At 49.7% G+C, this 16,861-nt stretch overlaps 1 protein-coding gene across 1 annotated transcript in view; it reads left to right on the forward strand.

The window, feature by feature from the left end:
- LOC139268005 (netrin-G1-like) overlaps positions 1-16,145 on the forward strand; it is a 33,145-nt gene extending 17,000 nt beyond the window's left edge. The window contains exons 2-5 of the mRNA XM_070885970.1: positions 4,953-5,596; positions 9,577-9,753; positions 14,814-14,836; positions 15,840-16,145. Coding sequence (XP_070742071.1) covers positions 4,953-5,596; positions 9,577-9,753; positions 14,814-14,836; positions 15,840-16,069 — 1,074 coding nt within the window. The 3' untranslated portion in view covers positions 16,070-16,145. The remainder of the gene's footprint in view (positions 1-4,952; positions 5,597-9,576; positions 9,754-14,813; positions 14,837-15,839) is intronic.
- The last annotated feature ends 716 nt before the right edge of the window (positions 16,146-16,861 follow it).

Below are 16,861 nucleotides of genomic sequence, written 5' to 3' on the forward strand. Positions count from 1 at the left end.
CTTTCAGCTCAGCACTGGCCCACTAAATGCTGCTCATTGTATTCTTGGCCCAATCATTCCCCTCCTAACTGAGCAACTCTGCTCGACAATTAACCCCAACAAAGGGCCTGATTACTGGGTGATGGGAAGTGACAGCAGCCTGCGGGGTGTACTTTATGGAGCCACTAACATCTGTACTCAATAATACACTGATTCACATCATTAACCAGGGACTGAACCGTGCTGATAGCGAGGGCTTTAGTTAGTGATAACACCAAGCCCTTAGTCACACCACACAGTGTTAATCCCCGACAGCAACACTTAAAGCCCGGAAATAAATGTCAAGGGCTGAGTGGATTTGTAGAAGTAACAATGATTCATAAGATGCTCCATTTACACTCCAGTGTCACAGGAGTAGTTTCTGTAATATATGATCCCTATATTGAAATATCTTCCCTTCCCGCGTTGATGCAGCCACACACAGCAGGAGCCTGCTGTGTGTCTCTCTCCCTGGGCTGCATGGTGATGTTTCATTACTGCTTCAACAACAATAACTGGCATTTATATAGCGCCTTTAATGTAGTAAATCCTCCCAAGGCGCTACACAGGAGTGTAAATCAGACACAGCGAGCCACATAAGGAGATATTAGGACAGGTGACCAAAAGCTTGATCAAAGAAATAAGTTTTAGGGAGCATCTTAAAAGAGGAAAGAGAAGTGGAGAGTTTTAGGGAGGGAATTCCAGAGCTTAGGACCTCGGGAGCTGAATGGTGAAGCGGTTAAAATCAGAGATGCGCAAGAGGCCAGAATCACCGAATCAGAAAACGGTTACAGCACGGAAGGCCATTCGGCCCATCAAGCACTTCAGCTAGTCCCACTCCCCCGCCTTTTCCCCGAAGCCCTGCAAACGTTTTCCTTTCGGGTATTTGTCCAGTTCCCTTTTGAAAGCTGTGATTGAGTCTGTCTCCACCATCCTTTCAGGCCGTGCAATCCAGATCCTAAACACTCGCTGTGTAAAAAAGTTTTTTCTTATGTTGCCTTTGGTTCTTATCCACATAACTGAAATTCTATCGCTGTGTCCATCGTTGCTTCACCGCGGAAGGTGGATGACCTGAAGTGACCCTGAGGGAGCCCTGCCTCTTCCGACTGCTCCCTCACAAACCAGCCTGAGGTGAAGCATCATTAGGCCCCGAGGCTGGGCAAGGGTCTGACACACAGAGCCCAGGGTTATGGCCTGAGCACAAATAAGGGATTGTTTTACCAACAGATGATAAAAAGACAAATTCCCCTCAATCATTGCGCCCACAAAACTCCCGTCCTTTCTCTCTCTCTAACTCAAACACACAGCTGAGGCTCATTGTCCCATCTCTGGAGGTCACAGGTTGGAGTTTCTCACACTGAACATGAACTTTGGGAAATCGAAACAAGGAAAAGGTCCAGGATGTCGACATGTCAGAAATCTGTCCCAATGTCAGCTCCCTTGTCTCTTTACAGCCCATTATATTTTGCTCAAACAGATTGACGAGGAAGATTCCAGAACTGAGAGGTTCTAACTCTGGGGAAAGGCTGAACAGTCTGGGGCTCGTTCCTGATCCCAGGGATGGGGGGCTTCCGTTACAGGGAGAGACCGGAGAAGCTGGGATTGTTCCCCTCAGAGCAGAGAAGGTTCAGGGCAGATTTAATAGAGTTGGTCAAAATCATGGCGGGTAGTGATAGAGACAATAAGGAGAAACTGTGCCCAGTGGCAGGAGGGTCGGTAACCAGAGGGCACAGATTGAGGGTAATTGGGAAAACATTCCCAGTGACGGGGAATCTCTCCCAGTGACGGGAAATCTCTCCCAGTGACGGGGAATCTCACCCAGTGACGGGAATCTCTCCCAGCGACGGGGAATCTCACTATCTCTCCCAGTGAGGGGAATCTCTCCCAGTGATGGGGAATCTCTCCCAGTGTTGGGGAATTTCTCCCAGTGATGGGGAATCTCTCCCAGGGAGGATGAGGTGAGATTCTTGCAGTTGTTTCCAAACCTTGAGCAGTTTAATAATTCATGTCTGTAAATATTTCAGTGGCGTGAAGCTATTTTTAGTGCGATATAATTACCCCGTTGTCTACTTGTCCGCGCACAGTGCAGTGCACTGGAGCGTGCACAGCTTTATTATCATCCCTGAGAAATGTAGAATGCGTGGTTATTCCTGGATTAGGGAGTCGAGGGAGCTTTACTCTGTGTCTAAGATGTGCTGTACCTATCCTGGGAGTGTTTGATGGGACAGTGTAGAGGGATCTTTACTCTGTATCTAACCCATGCTGTACCTGCCCTGGGAGTGTTTGATGGGACAGTATAGAGAGAGGTTTACTCTGTATCTAACAGGTTCTGTACCTGCCCTGGGAGTGGTTGAAGGTACAGTGGAGAGGAAGCTTATTCTGTATCGAACCCGTGCTGTACCTGTACATTCAGAATCAGGCGAATTTATAATGGGGAACAAATAAATGGCAGACCAATTGAACAAATACTTTGGTTCTGTCTTCACTAAGGAAGACACAAATAACCTTCCAGAAATACTAGGGGACCGTGGGTCTAGCGAGAGGGGGGAACTAAAGGAAATCCTTATTAGTCAGCAAGTTGTGTTGGGAAAATTGCTGGGATTGTAGGCCGATAAATCCCCAAGGCCTGATAGTCCGCATCCCAGAGTACTTAAGGAAGTGGCCCTAGAAATAGTGGATGCATTGGTGGTCATTTTCCAACATTCTATCGACTCTGGATCAGTTCCTATGGACTCGAGGGTAGCTAATGTAACCCCACTTTTTAAAAAATGAGGGAGAGAGAAAACAGGGAATTATTAACCAGTCAGCCTGACATCAGTGATGGGGAAAATGTTGGAATCAATTATTAAAGATATAATAGCAGTGCATTTGGAAAGCAGTGACAGGATCGGTCCAAGTCTGCATGGGTTTATGAAAGGGAAATCATGCTTGACAAATCTTCAAGAAATTTTTGAGGATGTAACTAGTAGAGTGGACAAGGGGGAGCCAATGGATGTGGTATATTTAGAATTTCAAAACATTTTTGACAAGGTCCCACACAAGAGATTGGTGTGCAAAGTTAAAGCACATGGTTTTGGGGGGTAATGTATTGACGTGGATAGAGAACTGGTTGGCAGACAGGAAGCAAAGAGTAGGAATAAACGGGTCCTTTTCAGAATGTCAGGCAGTGACTAGTGGGGTACCGCAAGGTTCAGAGCTGGGATCCCAGCTATTTACAATATACATTTATGATTTAGACGAAGGAATTGAATGCAATATCTCCAAGTTTGCAGATGACATCAAGCTGGGTGGCAGTGTGAGCTATGAGGAGGATGCTAACAGGCTGCAGAGTGACTGGAAAGGTTAGGCGAGTGGGCAAATACATGGCAGATGTGGTAGAATGTAGATAAATGTGAGGTTATCCACTTTGGTGGTAAAAACAGGAAGGCAGATTATTATCTGAATGGTGACAGATTAATAAAAGGGGAGGTGCAACGAGACCTGGGTGTCATGGTACATCAGTCATTGAAAGTTGGCATACAGGTAGAGCAGGCGGCGAAGAAGGCAAATGGCATGTTGGCCTTCATAGCGAGAGGATTTGAGTAGAGGAGCAGGGAGGTATTGCTACAGTTTTACAGGGCCTTGGTGAGGCCATACCTTGAATATTGCGTGCAGTTTTGGTCTCCTAATCTGCGGAAGGACGTTCTTGCTATTGAGGGAGTGCAGCGAAGGTTCACCAGACTAATTCCTGGGATGACAGGACTGACATATGAAGAAAGACTGGATCGATTAGGCTTATATTCAATGGAATTTAGAAGAATGAGAGGGGATCTCATAGAAGCATATAAAATTCTGACGGGATTGGACAGGTTCGATGCAGGAAGAATGTTCCCGATGTTGGGGAAGTCACAGTCTCAGGATAAGGGATAATCCATTTTGGACTGAGATGAGGAGAAACTTCTTCACTCGGAGAGTTGTGAGTATGTGGAATTCTCGACCACAGAAAGTTGTTGAGGCCAGTTTGTCAGATATATTCAAAAGGGAGTTAGATGTGGCCCTTACGGCTAAAGGGATCAAGAGGTATGGAGAGAAAGCAAGAATGGATTACTGAAGTGCTTGATCAGCCATGATCATATTGAATGGTGGTGCAGGCTCGATGGGCCGAATGGCCTACTCCTGCACCTATTTTCTTTGTTTTTTTGTTTCTGCCCTGGGAGTGTTTGCTGACAGTGTAGAGGGAGTTTTACTCTGTATCGAACCCTGCTGTACCTGCCCTGGGATTGTTTGCTGAGACAGTATAGAGGGAGCTTTACTCTGTATCTAACCCATGCTGTACCTGCCCTGGGAGTGTTTGGTGGCACAGTGTAGAGGGAGCTTTACTCAGTATCTAACTCGTGCTGTACCTGCCCTGGGAGTGTTTGATGGGACAGTGTAGAGGGAGCTTTACTCTGTATCTAACTCGTGCTGTACCTGCCCTGGGAGTGTTTGATGGGACAGTGTAGAGGGAGCTTTACTCTGTATCTAACCTGTGCTGTACCTGCCCTGGGAGTGTTTGATGGCACATTGTAGAGAGAGCTTTACTCAGTATCTAACCCGTGCTGTACCTGCCCTGAGAGTGTTTGATGGGACAGTGTAGAGGGAGCTTTACTCTGTATCTAACCCGTGCTGTACCTGCCCTGGGAGTGTTTGCTGGGACAGTGTGCAGCGAGCTTTACTCTGTATCTAACCCGTGCTGTAACTGCTCTGGGAGTGTTTGATGGGACAGTGTAGAGGAAGCTTTACTCTGTATCTAACCCGTGCTATACCTGCCCTGGGAGTGTTTGATGGGACAGTGTAGAGGAAGCTTTACTCTGTATCTAACCCGTGCTGTACCTGCCCTGGGAGTGTATGATGGGACTGTGTAGAGGGAGCTTTACTCTGTATCTAACCCATGTTGTTCCTGTCTCGGTTTCCAGGACAACCCGTACATGTGCAACAACGAGTGTGATGCTCACACGCCCGAGCTCGCACACCCGCCCGAGCTGATGCTGGATGCCGAGGGGAGGATTCCAAACACCTTTTGGCAAAGCGTCTCCTGGAGGAGTTTCCCCGAGCCCCTCCTGATCAACATCACTCTGTCCTGGGGCAAGACCATCGAGCTGACCGAGGACATGGTCATTACCTTCGAGTCGGGCCGGCCGGAGCAGATGGTCCTGGAGAAGTCTCTGGACCATGGCCGGACGTGGCAGCCCTACCAGTTCTACGCGGCCGACTGCCTCACCTCCTTTGGGATGGAGCCGAGAAGGGCCCGGGATCTGAGCCCAGCCTCGGCGCTGGACATCATCTGCACAGAGGAGTACTCCAGGGGCTACGTGTGGAAGGTGGACAAGATGGTGCGCTTGGAGATCCAGGAGCGTTTCGCCCTGTTCGGGGGGCCCCGTCTCCGCGATATGGCCTCACTGTACGGCCAGCTGGACACCACCAAGGACCTGAGGGACTTCTTCACCCTGACCGACCTGCGGGTCAGGCTGCTCCAGCCGGCCACTGGGGCCACCAGTGTTGACCAGCACAACCTCTCAAAATACTTCTACGCCATCTCCAACCTGGACATTCGCGGCCGGTGAGAGCTCCTCGCCCCTTCTGATCAGAGTCGCTGATCCCACACTTCACACCCAGGGGGAGCTGTGTCAGGTCAACATCTGGGGCACTCAGAGGCCAACATCTGGGGGGCACTGACAGCGCAACATCTGGGGGCACTCACATGACATCATTTGGGGGCACTCACAAGGCAACATCTGGGGCACTCACAGGCCAACATCTGGGGCACGCACAGGGCAACATGCGGGGCACTCACAGAGCCAACATCTGGGGACACTCACAGGGCCAACATCTGGAGCACTCATTGGGCAACATCTGGGGTGTACTCTATCAGGGATAACAGTTGGCATACCAATCTTAATTAACATATGGAGAGCAGTCTATCAGGGCCAACATCTAATTACGAGGAGAGATCACACAAACAAGGATTGTATTCACGAGAATTTAGAAGGTGATTTGATCGAAGGTTTCAATTTATTAAAGGGAACTGAAAAAGTAGATAGAGAGAAACTATTTCCACTAATTCCACTGGTTGGTTATTCTAGGACTCGGGCAAAGTCTGAAAATTAGAGCCAGTCCTGTCAGGAGTGATGTTGGGAAACGGTTTTACACAAAGCGTGATAGAAGTTTGGAATTCTCTACCGCAAACGGCAGTTGATGCTAGATCAATTGTTAATTTTAAATCTGAGATTGATAGATTTTAGATAACCAGAGATATTAAGGGATATGGGGCAAAGGCGGGTATATAGAGTTAGGTCACAGATCAGCCATGATCACATTGAATGACAGAGCAGGCTCGAGGGGCTGAATGGCCTCCTCCTGTTCCTATGTGAGTGCTGGGTAACTGGGAGGTTTTACAGCGATAGATGGGGATCCCTCCCCCGACCCACTCGGCATGGTCAGCTGCCCCTGTGTCGGGTGTTTGAGCTTCCCTGAATGGCTGTGTGACAGTGTGCACAGACCAGCACTGTGCCAGCTCCCCCTGCCCCTGGTGATGGGCTCGGTAGCGAGCTTTCACAGTCCTGCTGGCTGGCTGGCGATGAGTCAGCGAGTTCCTGCTCAGTGTTCAGCCAATCGAGCAGCACGGAACGAGCAGAATCTGTCCCTTTACTCTCAACACTGCCGAGCTCCAGTCTCATCAGGAGTCAGAGACTCCGAGAATCAGACCGCATAGGAGGAGGCCATTCGGCCCATCGGGCCTGTGCTGGCTCTGTGAAAGAGCTCTCCAATTAGTCCCACTCCCCGCTCTTTCCCCATTGCCCTGCAAATCTTTCCCTTCAAGTATTTATCTAATTCCTTATCCAGCTCGCTGCAGAAATAAACTCTCCTCATCTCCCTCTGGTCGTTTTGCCAATGACCTTCAATCTGTGCCCTCTGGTTCCCGACCCTCCGACCACGGGAAACAGTGTCCCCCTATTTACTCTATCAAAGCCCTTCCTGGTTTGATGAATGATTGTGACTGAATGCTCTCTTCGTGTTCAATCTATATTCAGTCTGGCTCAGTGAGTTACCTTTGGCCCATCACACAATATCCTGGCCTCTGAGCCATTCCCTCATTATTCTACATTCAGCTTCTGGGAGGCTCGCTCCAGCTTTTAGTCCCGGAGAATCTTCAGACACTAATTGGAGACCAGGAGCAGTAAAATGTTTACGCTGCCGTTAATGTGACTCCAAGGAACTGTCTGGGTTTCTGCTTAGTTCAGCAAACAGAGCCCAGAACTGCCAATTTGCTGAATGTGCAACGTACAATGTGCAGATTGTGAAGCTTCACCTTCGCAGTGAGTTAAACAGCAGCTCGATGCTGTTAGCACAGAGTCACCGAGACCAGCGTTCTCACGCTTCACGGCAGAGAGACCGTCACAGCATGTTGGGCCTTTCCAAATCACATTTACTGAAAAACAACAACTGGCATTTATATAGCGCCTTTAACGGAGTGAAACGTCCCAAGGCGCTTCACAGGAGCATAAATCAGACACAATTAACACCGAGCCACAGAAGGAGATATTAGGACTGGAGACCAAAAGCTTGGTCAAGGATGTTGGTTTAAGGAGCGTCTTAGAGGAGGGAGAGGCAGAGAGGTTTAGGGAGGGAAATATTGCTGTTTGTGGGAGCTTGCTGTGCGCACATTGACTGCTGAGTTTCCAACATTACAAAACTGACTACACTCCAAAAGTGCTTCATTGGCTGTGAAACGCTTTGGGACGTCCTGAGGAGGTGAAATGCTCTGTAGAAATACAAGTTCATTCTGTTTTAGAATGAAGGACCAGAGAAAGATGAAATGTGAGAGATTGAGGAGGGGGCAGGAGAAAGGTCTTCACACAGAGCATGGTGAGGCTGAGGAGTTGGCGATTGGGGGAGGGGGAGGAGCCGGGGCAGAGTTCCCGCTGTGTGGGGTGGGGGTAAACTCCACCCTTTCATCTTTTGGAATGTGGGATTGTACAGGAGTAAAGTCGATCAGCGAATCTATCCACTGCTCCCAAATCTCACACTGTGCTTCCTCTTTATATCCTCAATCACTGAGATCCACTTCTGTCAGTTTTCCTGTCCCATTTCCTGGGGATTTTGTGGAAAAGTTGAGTAATTTGTTGTGCAAGCCACTCATTCTCTCACTTAATGTTGCTCCTTCACCTGATCTGAACCTGTAGCTCACGGTGAACTAACACTGGAACCACGACAGGGATTTCAATCTTCAAATGAATGAATGAGAGTTTATAAACAGCCAGCAAAAGAGGTGACCCTTAATGGTTGAGTGTTTAGTGTAAGAGAGTTAATATTGAATGATTCCTCAATCATCAATGACGGGTCATTTACACCTGGAATCCCGGCTGCTCCTCGCCCAGCGGGGATCGAATAGTTTCACTTTAAACCTTGGAAGAGATTCCCAGGTTAAACTCTTTCTGAGCAAACCCTGGGGACAATCCGGCCGCTTTAGTGTTTGGGTGAAAATGGGGAAAATGGGGACTGAGCCAGGAGAAGAGGGAAGGTGGAGATTATCAGTCTTTCAGTCTTCATCTTCAGTCTCCGCTCCGAGTGTCTCCTCCTCATGTGTCCCGGTCTCAAATTCTGCCTGATTTACGCTGCTGCGAAGCATCTTCGGACGTTGTACTATGTCAAAGGTGCATATAAATGCAAGTTGTTGTAGTTGTCATTTGTTGTTGTTGCTGACCTACATTGGCTCCTGGTCCGCAAACGCCTCGATTTTAAAATTCTCGTCCTTATCTTCAAATCTCTCCATGGCCTGCCCCTCCCTATCTCTGTAACTTGCTCCAGCCCTACACCACTCCAAGATCTCCACGCTCATCCAATTCTGGCCTCTTGCACGTCCCCCGATTTCCATCGCCCCACCATTGGCGGCCGTGCCTTCAGCTGCCTGAGCCCCAAACACCAGAATTCCTTCCCTCAACCCCTCCGCTTCTCTCTCCTCCTTTAAGACACTCCTTAAAACTTACCTTGTTGACCAAGCTTCTGGTCACCTGCCCTAATAACTCCTTATGTGTCTGGGTGTCACTTTTTGTCTGATTTATGTTCTAGTGAAGTACCTTGGGACATTTTACTACGTTAAAGGTGCTATATGCAGGTTGTTGTTGTAGTTGGTTGTTTTTGTTGTTAAGAATGTACTTACATTTCTATAGCACCTTTCACGCCCTCAGGACGTCCCAAGGTGCTTTACAGCCAATGATCTATTTTGCTGGGAGATGCTGAGGGTTTTGAGAGGTGCTACATAAATGCAAACTCTTTGTTTGAGGGGCCTGGAACGCTGGAGCTGATCAGAAACTCTCTCCTAACTTGTTCTTGTTGCTGCCCAGAATCTGATCGTCAATCAGCGGAAACACACCCAGAAACTGTCCTGCCGCCTGGTTTGAAATGCAATAATTGGGAGAAAAATGTTGGTGTTTGCAGAGTGAAGCTGGGAAAGGGAGAGCGACTCCCGGAGCGGGCAGTCCCCAGTCTAACCCAGCTGCTCAGCTTATTTGAAACCAGCTTGCCCTTGTTTTTTGCCAGGTGTAAGTGCAATCTTCACGCCAACAACTGTATCTGGGAGAAGGGGAAGCTGAGTTGCGAGTGCGAGCACAACACGACGGGGCCGGACTGCGGGAGATGCAAGAAAGGCTTTCAAGGCCGAGTGTGGAGAGCGGGCTCGTACCTCCCAATCCCCAAAGGGACGGCCAATATCTGTGAGTAACCAGAGCTGCTCCGGCCCGGCCCAGTGCCGGCGCTAGATTCCCTTCACATTTCCTTGTCCCGAGAGCAATATCCAGATAGTGACACAACTGCGCAGTGGGAGAGGGGTCTCTGTGAAGACTGATGCCCTTACATTTTAACCCTGCGTACTTACACACTAATCGCACATAGTGGGAGCATACCCACGCAATAACCTCACGCTCACCTTACGGGAGCACTTCAGCAACTCTACCTGGTCTCACGTAGGGCTGGTGTGAGTGCTCAGAGGATGCAGCGTGCAGATCCCCGATGTGTTTTTTGTTCGTGAGTTTCAGTGACGTCGATCTCATGAACACTTCGTGTGACGGGTTGTATTAGTGTGTTTGTTGATAAAGATTGTTAATCTGAGGTCCCTCTAACTCTCATTGTTTCCGTTTCCTCTCCAGGCCTCTCTGACATCGTCGTGAGTGGCCGTAAGTAGGACCTATGCTCTCTGACTTGTGACCTATGACCTGCTGACCCAGAGCCCATTTCTGTATCGGGAACAAACCGCTCCCTCAAACCTCCTTCATCGCCCACTGATGGAGGGACAGGTGTAGGTGTGAACAGGGAGTGAGTGTGAACAGGGAGTGAGTGTGAACAGGGAGAGGGGTGAACAGGGGCTGAGTATGAACACGGGCTGAGTGTGAACAGGTGTGGGTGTGAGCAGGGCTGGGATCAGGAGGCTGTGTGTCCGTGTATCTATGGAGTAAAGTATAATCTCCTCGAGCGGGGCAGCAGATACGAAGCAGGGAAGATGTAATATATACGACGTACATCTTAGCTGAGAGGAAAGTGCTTCTTAACTCTGTCTCAGTGAGAACGTTCAGTGGGAAGTGGAGGGAAGACTTGTAGAAAGCCGATTGGTTGCTGAGGTCGAGATGAATGAGGACCTGTTGTAATCCCGTTATTCCAGATACAGGAATGGGAACTGGGTGTGTGTCTCGGCCTCAGTCTGTTCGCCTTTATCCCCGGATTTTGCATCAACTTGTTCCCGTTTATTTAACACTTCACATGCTGTCCGTGTCATTCCAAACCATCCGCCACCTTGAATTCCAAAACCAACACCCAGAGTGACTGGAGGCAGAGTGACCATAACTCCCCATACTGACCGGGAGTGACCAAACTACCCATACTGACTGGGAGTGACCATAACTCCCCATACTGACCGAGAGTGACCATAACTCCCCATGCTGACCAGGAGCAGTGTGATCATAACTCCCCATACTGACCGGGAGTGACCATAACTCCCCATGCTGACCAGGAGCAGTGTGACCATAACTCCCCACACTGACCGGGAGTGATCATAACTCCCCACACTGACCGGGAGTGACCATAACTCCCCATACTGACCGGGAGCAAGGTGACCATGACTCCCCACACTGACCGGGAGCGACCATAACTCTCCACACTGACCGGGAGTGACCATAACTCCCCACACTGACTGAGACAGTGCTTCTATGAAACCCCTCCCTATCTCTGTAACCCACTCCCACCCTACACCCCTCCCTATCTCTGTAACCTCCAGTCCCACACCCCTTCCTATCTCTGTAACCCCTCCCACCCTACACCCCTCCCTATCACTGCAAACCCTCCCACCCTACACCCCTCCCTATTTCTGTAACCCCCTCCCACCCCACACCGCTCCCTACCCCTGTAATCCCCTCCCACCCTTCACCCCCTCCCTCTCTCAATAACCCCCTCTCACACTACACCCCTCCCTATCCCTGTAACCTCCTCCAGCCCAACAATCCTCTCTAACATTCTAATCTCCTCCTGCCCTACACCCTCCAAGATCTCTGCGTTCCTCCAATTCTGGCTCTTGTCGATCCCTCGCTCCTATCGCCCACCATTGACGGCCATGTCTTCAGCTGCCGAGACCCTAAGCTCTGGAATTCCCTCCCTAATCCTCTCTACCTCTCTCTCCTCCTTTAAGACGCTCCTTAGAACCTACCTAATTGACCGAACTTTTGGTCCCCTGTCCCAATATCGCCTCCCGTGTCTCGGTGTCAGTCTCTGTCTGATTGGTGGTGAGGCGGAGATGGAAATGTTTGCTTGCTTGTCTCTCGGACCCTCTTGCAGTCCTGGACAGTCTCCTCTCAATGTGTGTGTGCACGTTACAGATGTTCTGTTCAGCCCGCGCCTTGTTCTCCAGCTGTGATCAATAATTGCTGATTTCCCCCGACACATGCAGTTGACCCAAAGCTCGATCACACACGGCCAAGAATCTCATCACTAGAGGTCGTGAACCCAGAGCAAGGTAGGAGCTTGCCATTAAAGTGACTAGCTCAGAGCAGGAAGGGAAAGCAAGGATTGCATTTATATAGTGCTTCCTCAGTACTGCCCCGCCGACAGTACAGCACTGCCTCAGTACTGCCCCTCCAACAGTGCAGCACTCCCTCTGTAATGTCCCTCCGACAGTGCAGCACTCCCTCAGTACTGCCCCACCAACTGTGCAGCACTCCCACAGTACTGCGCCTCTGACAGTGCTGCGCTCCCTCAGTACTGCCCCTCCGACAGTGCAGCGCTCCCTCAGTACTGCATCTCTGATAGTGCAGCAAAACCCTCAGTACTGCACTATGAGTGTTGGTCTGGAATATGGGCTCGAGTCTGTGGAGTGGGATTTGAACCCACCTTCTGACTCCAAGGCGAGAGTGCTGCCCACTGTGCCACAATTGAAAGGCCCCTAACTTGGCAGTACTGTATAAACCCTGGCACAGGACTCCACAAACCCGGGATTGGGACCATCCATTGCCATCTGCCGAGTCAATGCAAACCGTAACTAGCCTGACGTCTGCTGTTCTCCCCTCACTGCTAAACGCCTCAGTGTTCCCTCCCTCCCATTCCAGCCGTTTCCTCCGAAACTCTCATTGTTGCAGCATGTGACACTCTCGCAGTCTGCGACCCATCTGTGACCCGTCTACTTCCCGTCTACTCCTGTCTACACTCTCGGTCTTTCCCTTGCCAGCCTGCGAATGCTACGGCCAGTCGAACTGGTACAGTTACCTCGAGCTGCTCACCAGCGCTATTTGCGTGAGCTGTCAGCACAACACTCGAGTCCGGCACTGCCAGTTATGCCGGTTGGGCTACCACCGAAACCCTTCAGCACAGCTGGACCACCACAACGTTTGTCTAGGTCAGTTCCTGGTACATTCTCTGCTCTCACCTCCTTCCTTCCCCCTTCTGCTTTCAGTCAAATACAAGATAAAGAAACAAAGAAAATACCTTCGATAGGGCTGAGCAAAAGGGCATCCGAAATCAGCTCCCCTTTCCCCAGTGACTAGGCCCCGACCCAACCTTTCCCCAGTGACTAGGCCCCGACCCAACCTTTCTCCTGTGACGAGGCCCCGACGTGAGGCCTGGTCCAGGCATCCCCTAGCGATGAGGCCTGGTCCAGGCATCCCCTAGCGATGAGGCCTGGTCCAGGCTTCCCCTAGCGATGAGGCCTAGTCAACGATTTTACTGGCGATGAAGCCTGGCCCTTGCTTTGTTGAGATAAATCAAAAGCCCTGTGGTTTGATGATATAATCATTGCCTCCCTGTTTCCAGTGTTTTTCAGGAACGTGTATGTTGTTTGTACTCTCAGTAAACGACCATCCTGCATCGTAGCAGCTTCGCTCGTCTATGCTCAATGTTGCCCCTCCCCCCCCCCCTCACTGTCCACCAACAATCCTCTCTCTCCATTTCCTCATCTCCTCCCATTCTCCACACACACAATTACACAGAATATACGGCACAGAAACGGGCCATTCGGACCAACAGGTCCATGTGATGTTTATGCTCCACTCGAGCCTCCTCCCACCCCTCTTCATCTCACCCTATCACTATATCCTTCTATTCCTTTCTCTTCATGTGTTTATCCAGCTTCCCCTTAAATGTATCTCTGCTATTTGCCTCAACCACTCCTTGTGGTAGCAAGTTCCACATTCTCACCGCTCTCTGGGTAAAGAAGTTTCTCCTGAATTCCCTCTTAGATTTATTAATGAATATCTTATATTTATGGTCCCTAGTTCTGGTCTCTCCCACACAAGTGGAAACATCTCCTCTACGTCTACCCTATCAAAACCTTTCATGATCTTAAAGACCTGTATTCGGTCACCCCTCAATATCACTTTCCCAGAGAAAAGAGCCCCAGCCTGTTCAGCCTTTCCTGACAGGTATAACCTCTCAGTTCTGGTATCATCCTTGTAAATCTTTCTTTGTACCTTCTCCAGTGCCTCTATATCTTTCTTATAATATGGAGACCAGAACTGTGCACAGTGCTCCAAGTGTAGTCTAACCAAGATTTGATACAAGTTTAACATCACTTCTGTGCTTGTGAATTCTATTGTGTAGTGATGTGTTTGCTTTTTCTGGCCTTGTTAACCTGCGTTAATTCTGTGCAGTTGCCCCAGGGAGTGGAACACGGGCCATGTGCAGTCAGTGTGTGGAGGATTGAAGCTGTTTGTAAAGTGTTGGAGACTTGTTCCACCCCCACAGTCTGAGCCTCCCTTGTCCCGGCTCGCACTCATTCCTGTCGCTGAGGTTGTGTCGCTGTGTTTTATTGGGAACAGCCATGTGCAGTGTGTGTCTTGTCTTGTTTCTGCAGATTGTGAGTGTCATCCTGATGGCTCGCTCCACCATCGCTGTAATGACACGGGATATTGTGAGTGTAAGAAGGGGGCGACAGGGCCCAAGTGTGACAAGTGCCTGCCCGGATATTACTGGCACAGAGGCTGTCGAGGTAAGTAACCATTCCAGCACCAGCCCCTCCCCTCACTCGGCCCCGGCTTCTGTGTGTCAGGGTCAGCAGAGTATCCAATAGCAGAGATACCGTGGGGCGAAACACAGAGGATTTTAGTGAGTGAACCCTCCTGGAATCTCCCATCACCTGCCACACAATTAGTGGCACTGTTCCTCACAAAGGGAGGTCTGGAGTTCAGTGAGGGGCGTTTCGTAGAATCAAACAGCACAGGAGGAGGCCATTTGTCCCATTGTGTCTGTGCTGGCTCTGTAAAAGATCTATCCGATTAGTCCCACTCCCCGCTCTTTCCCCATAGCCCTGCTAATTTTTCCCTTTCAAGTATTTATCCAATTTCCTTTTGAAAGTTACTATTGAATCTGCTCCCACCGCCCTTTCAGGCAGCGCATTTCAGATCACAACAACTCGCTGCGTAAAAAAAATTCCAAATATATTTACTACATTACCTTTATCGACCCTTTCTGGTACTTCTTCATAGAATTGAATAAGGTTGGCCAAGCATGACCTTCCCTTTTGGAATCCGTGCTGACTACTCTTTATTATATTTTCAGTGTCTAGATGTTTTTCTATTACATCTTTGAGTAAAGATTCCATTATCTTTCCGACCACCGACGTTAAGCTAATTGGTCTATAGTTCCCTGGACTTGTTCTATCTCCTTTTTTATATATAGGAATCATATTAACTGTCCGTCAATCCTCTGGCACTATCCCTTTTCTAATGAATCTTTATATATATGTAACAATGCTTCTGCAATCTCTTCCCAACTTGATTTAAAATGCGTGGATGCAATCCATCTGGACCAGGGGTTTTATCGTCTCTAAGTTTGATCAGTTTATCATTTATCTCACCCTTTCTATCTTAAATCTCTTTATAACTTTTTAATCTCTTCTTCTAATGTCATGTCCACCATGTTAGTGTCCCTGGTAAATGCTGAGGCAAAGTAATTATTGAATATTTCTGCCATTTCGCTGTCATGACCTGTGAGTTTATCGTGTGTGTCCCTCAGTGGCCCTCTCCCGATCCTTATTCTCCTTTTGTTATTTATGTGTCTGTCGAATACTTTACTGTTGCTTTTGATATTCCGTGATCATTGAATTCTCTACCTCCTCTTTCCTAATTGTTTCTTCACTTCCTTCCTCACCTCTCCGTTTTCCCTTTTGGAACCCGGGCTGACTATTCTTTGTTATATTCTCGGTTTCTGGATGTTTCTCTAATAAAATGTTACTGTGACAGTGCGAGCCTGGGAGCGGCGATGGTTGGAACAATCTGTAACCGGGGGAGATTTTCAATGAGCTGACCTTTCTTTTCTCTGGCCTCTTGCAGCGGGCGTGTGCGATAACTTGCTGACGCGGTGTGAGAACGGAGGAGTGTGTGAGGACAATGGGAGGTGTGTGTGCCCCGCTCCCTACACTGGGCTCCTGTGTGAGAAAGGCCAGTGTGGGGAGGGAGTGGGAGGGTGTGTCTCCCAATCCCCGCGGGACCCCACCTTACACCAGGTGCTGCTGTCGCTGACTGTGCTGCTAACCGCCGCTAACGGCCGCCCGCCGCTCTGACCGGCCTCCAGCGCCATGGCCGCTCACGGGAAGCTGAGAAGAGTGCAGGAGAATCCAGCGTTTACTGCATCGTCGGTAAAACACGCTCTCCTCCCCCACCCCCGCCCCCCGGGAAAGGCAAACTGGAACCGAGGCCGGAGCCCACCCAGCCCGACTGGATCTGAGAGCCCGGAAGGAATGGGCAGTCAGTGGGGACTGAACTCTCGCACTCTCCGCGGGGCCGAGGCAGCTGCTAATATTCATTCTGTAATCGCCAGCCGCTCGGCCCATGTCCAGCTTTGGGACAAAGACAGAAAGAAAGGACTTGCATTTCTACAGCGCCTGTCACCACCTCAGGACGGCCCAAAGCGCCTCACAGACAATGGAGGACTTTTTCAACAAGCAGCGATGTGAAAATGGCCAGACAATCTGTTCTAGTGATGTTAGTGCAGGATAAATATTGGCCAGGACACCGGGGAGAACTCCCCTGCTCTTCTTCTAATAGTGAAATGGGATCTTTTACACCCACCTGACAGAGCAGACGGGGCCTCGGTTTAACGTCTCATCCAAAAGGCAGCACTCCGTCAGTGCAGTGTTCCCTCACTCACTCCCTCACATGTTACACTCCATCACTCTCATTTCATCCACTCCCTCGCTCCCCTCCTCACTCACTATCCCCCCTCTCCATCCCTCTCACCCCCTCTCTCTCCCTCCCCCCCTCTCTCTCTCCCTCCGTGTTTTACTCAGTCCTTCAGCCTCCCTCCCCCTCCATCTCTCCCTCAAGCTTACTCATTCTGTCCCTCCTTCCCTCTC

Source organism: Pristiophorus japonicus, chromosome 8 (assembly GCF_044704955.1).
Source record: "Pristiophorus japonicus isolate sPriJap1 chromosome 8, sPriJap1.hap1, whole genome shotgun sequence".
NCBI lineage: Eukaryota > Metazoa > Chordata > Chondrichthyes > Pristiophoridae > Pristiophorus > Pristiophorus japonicus.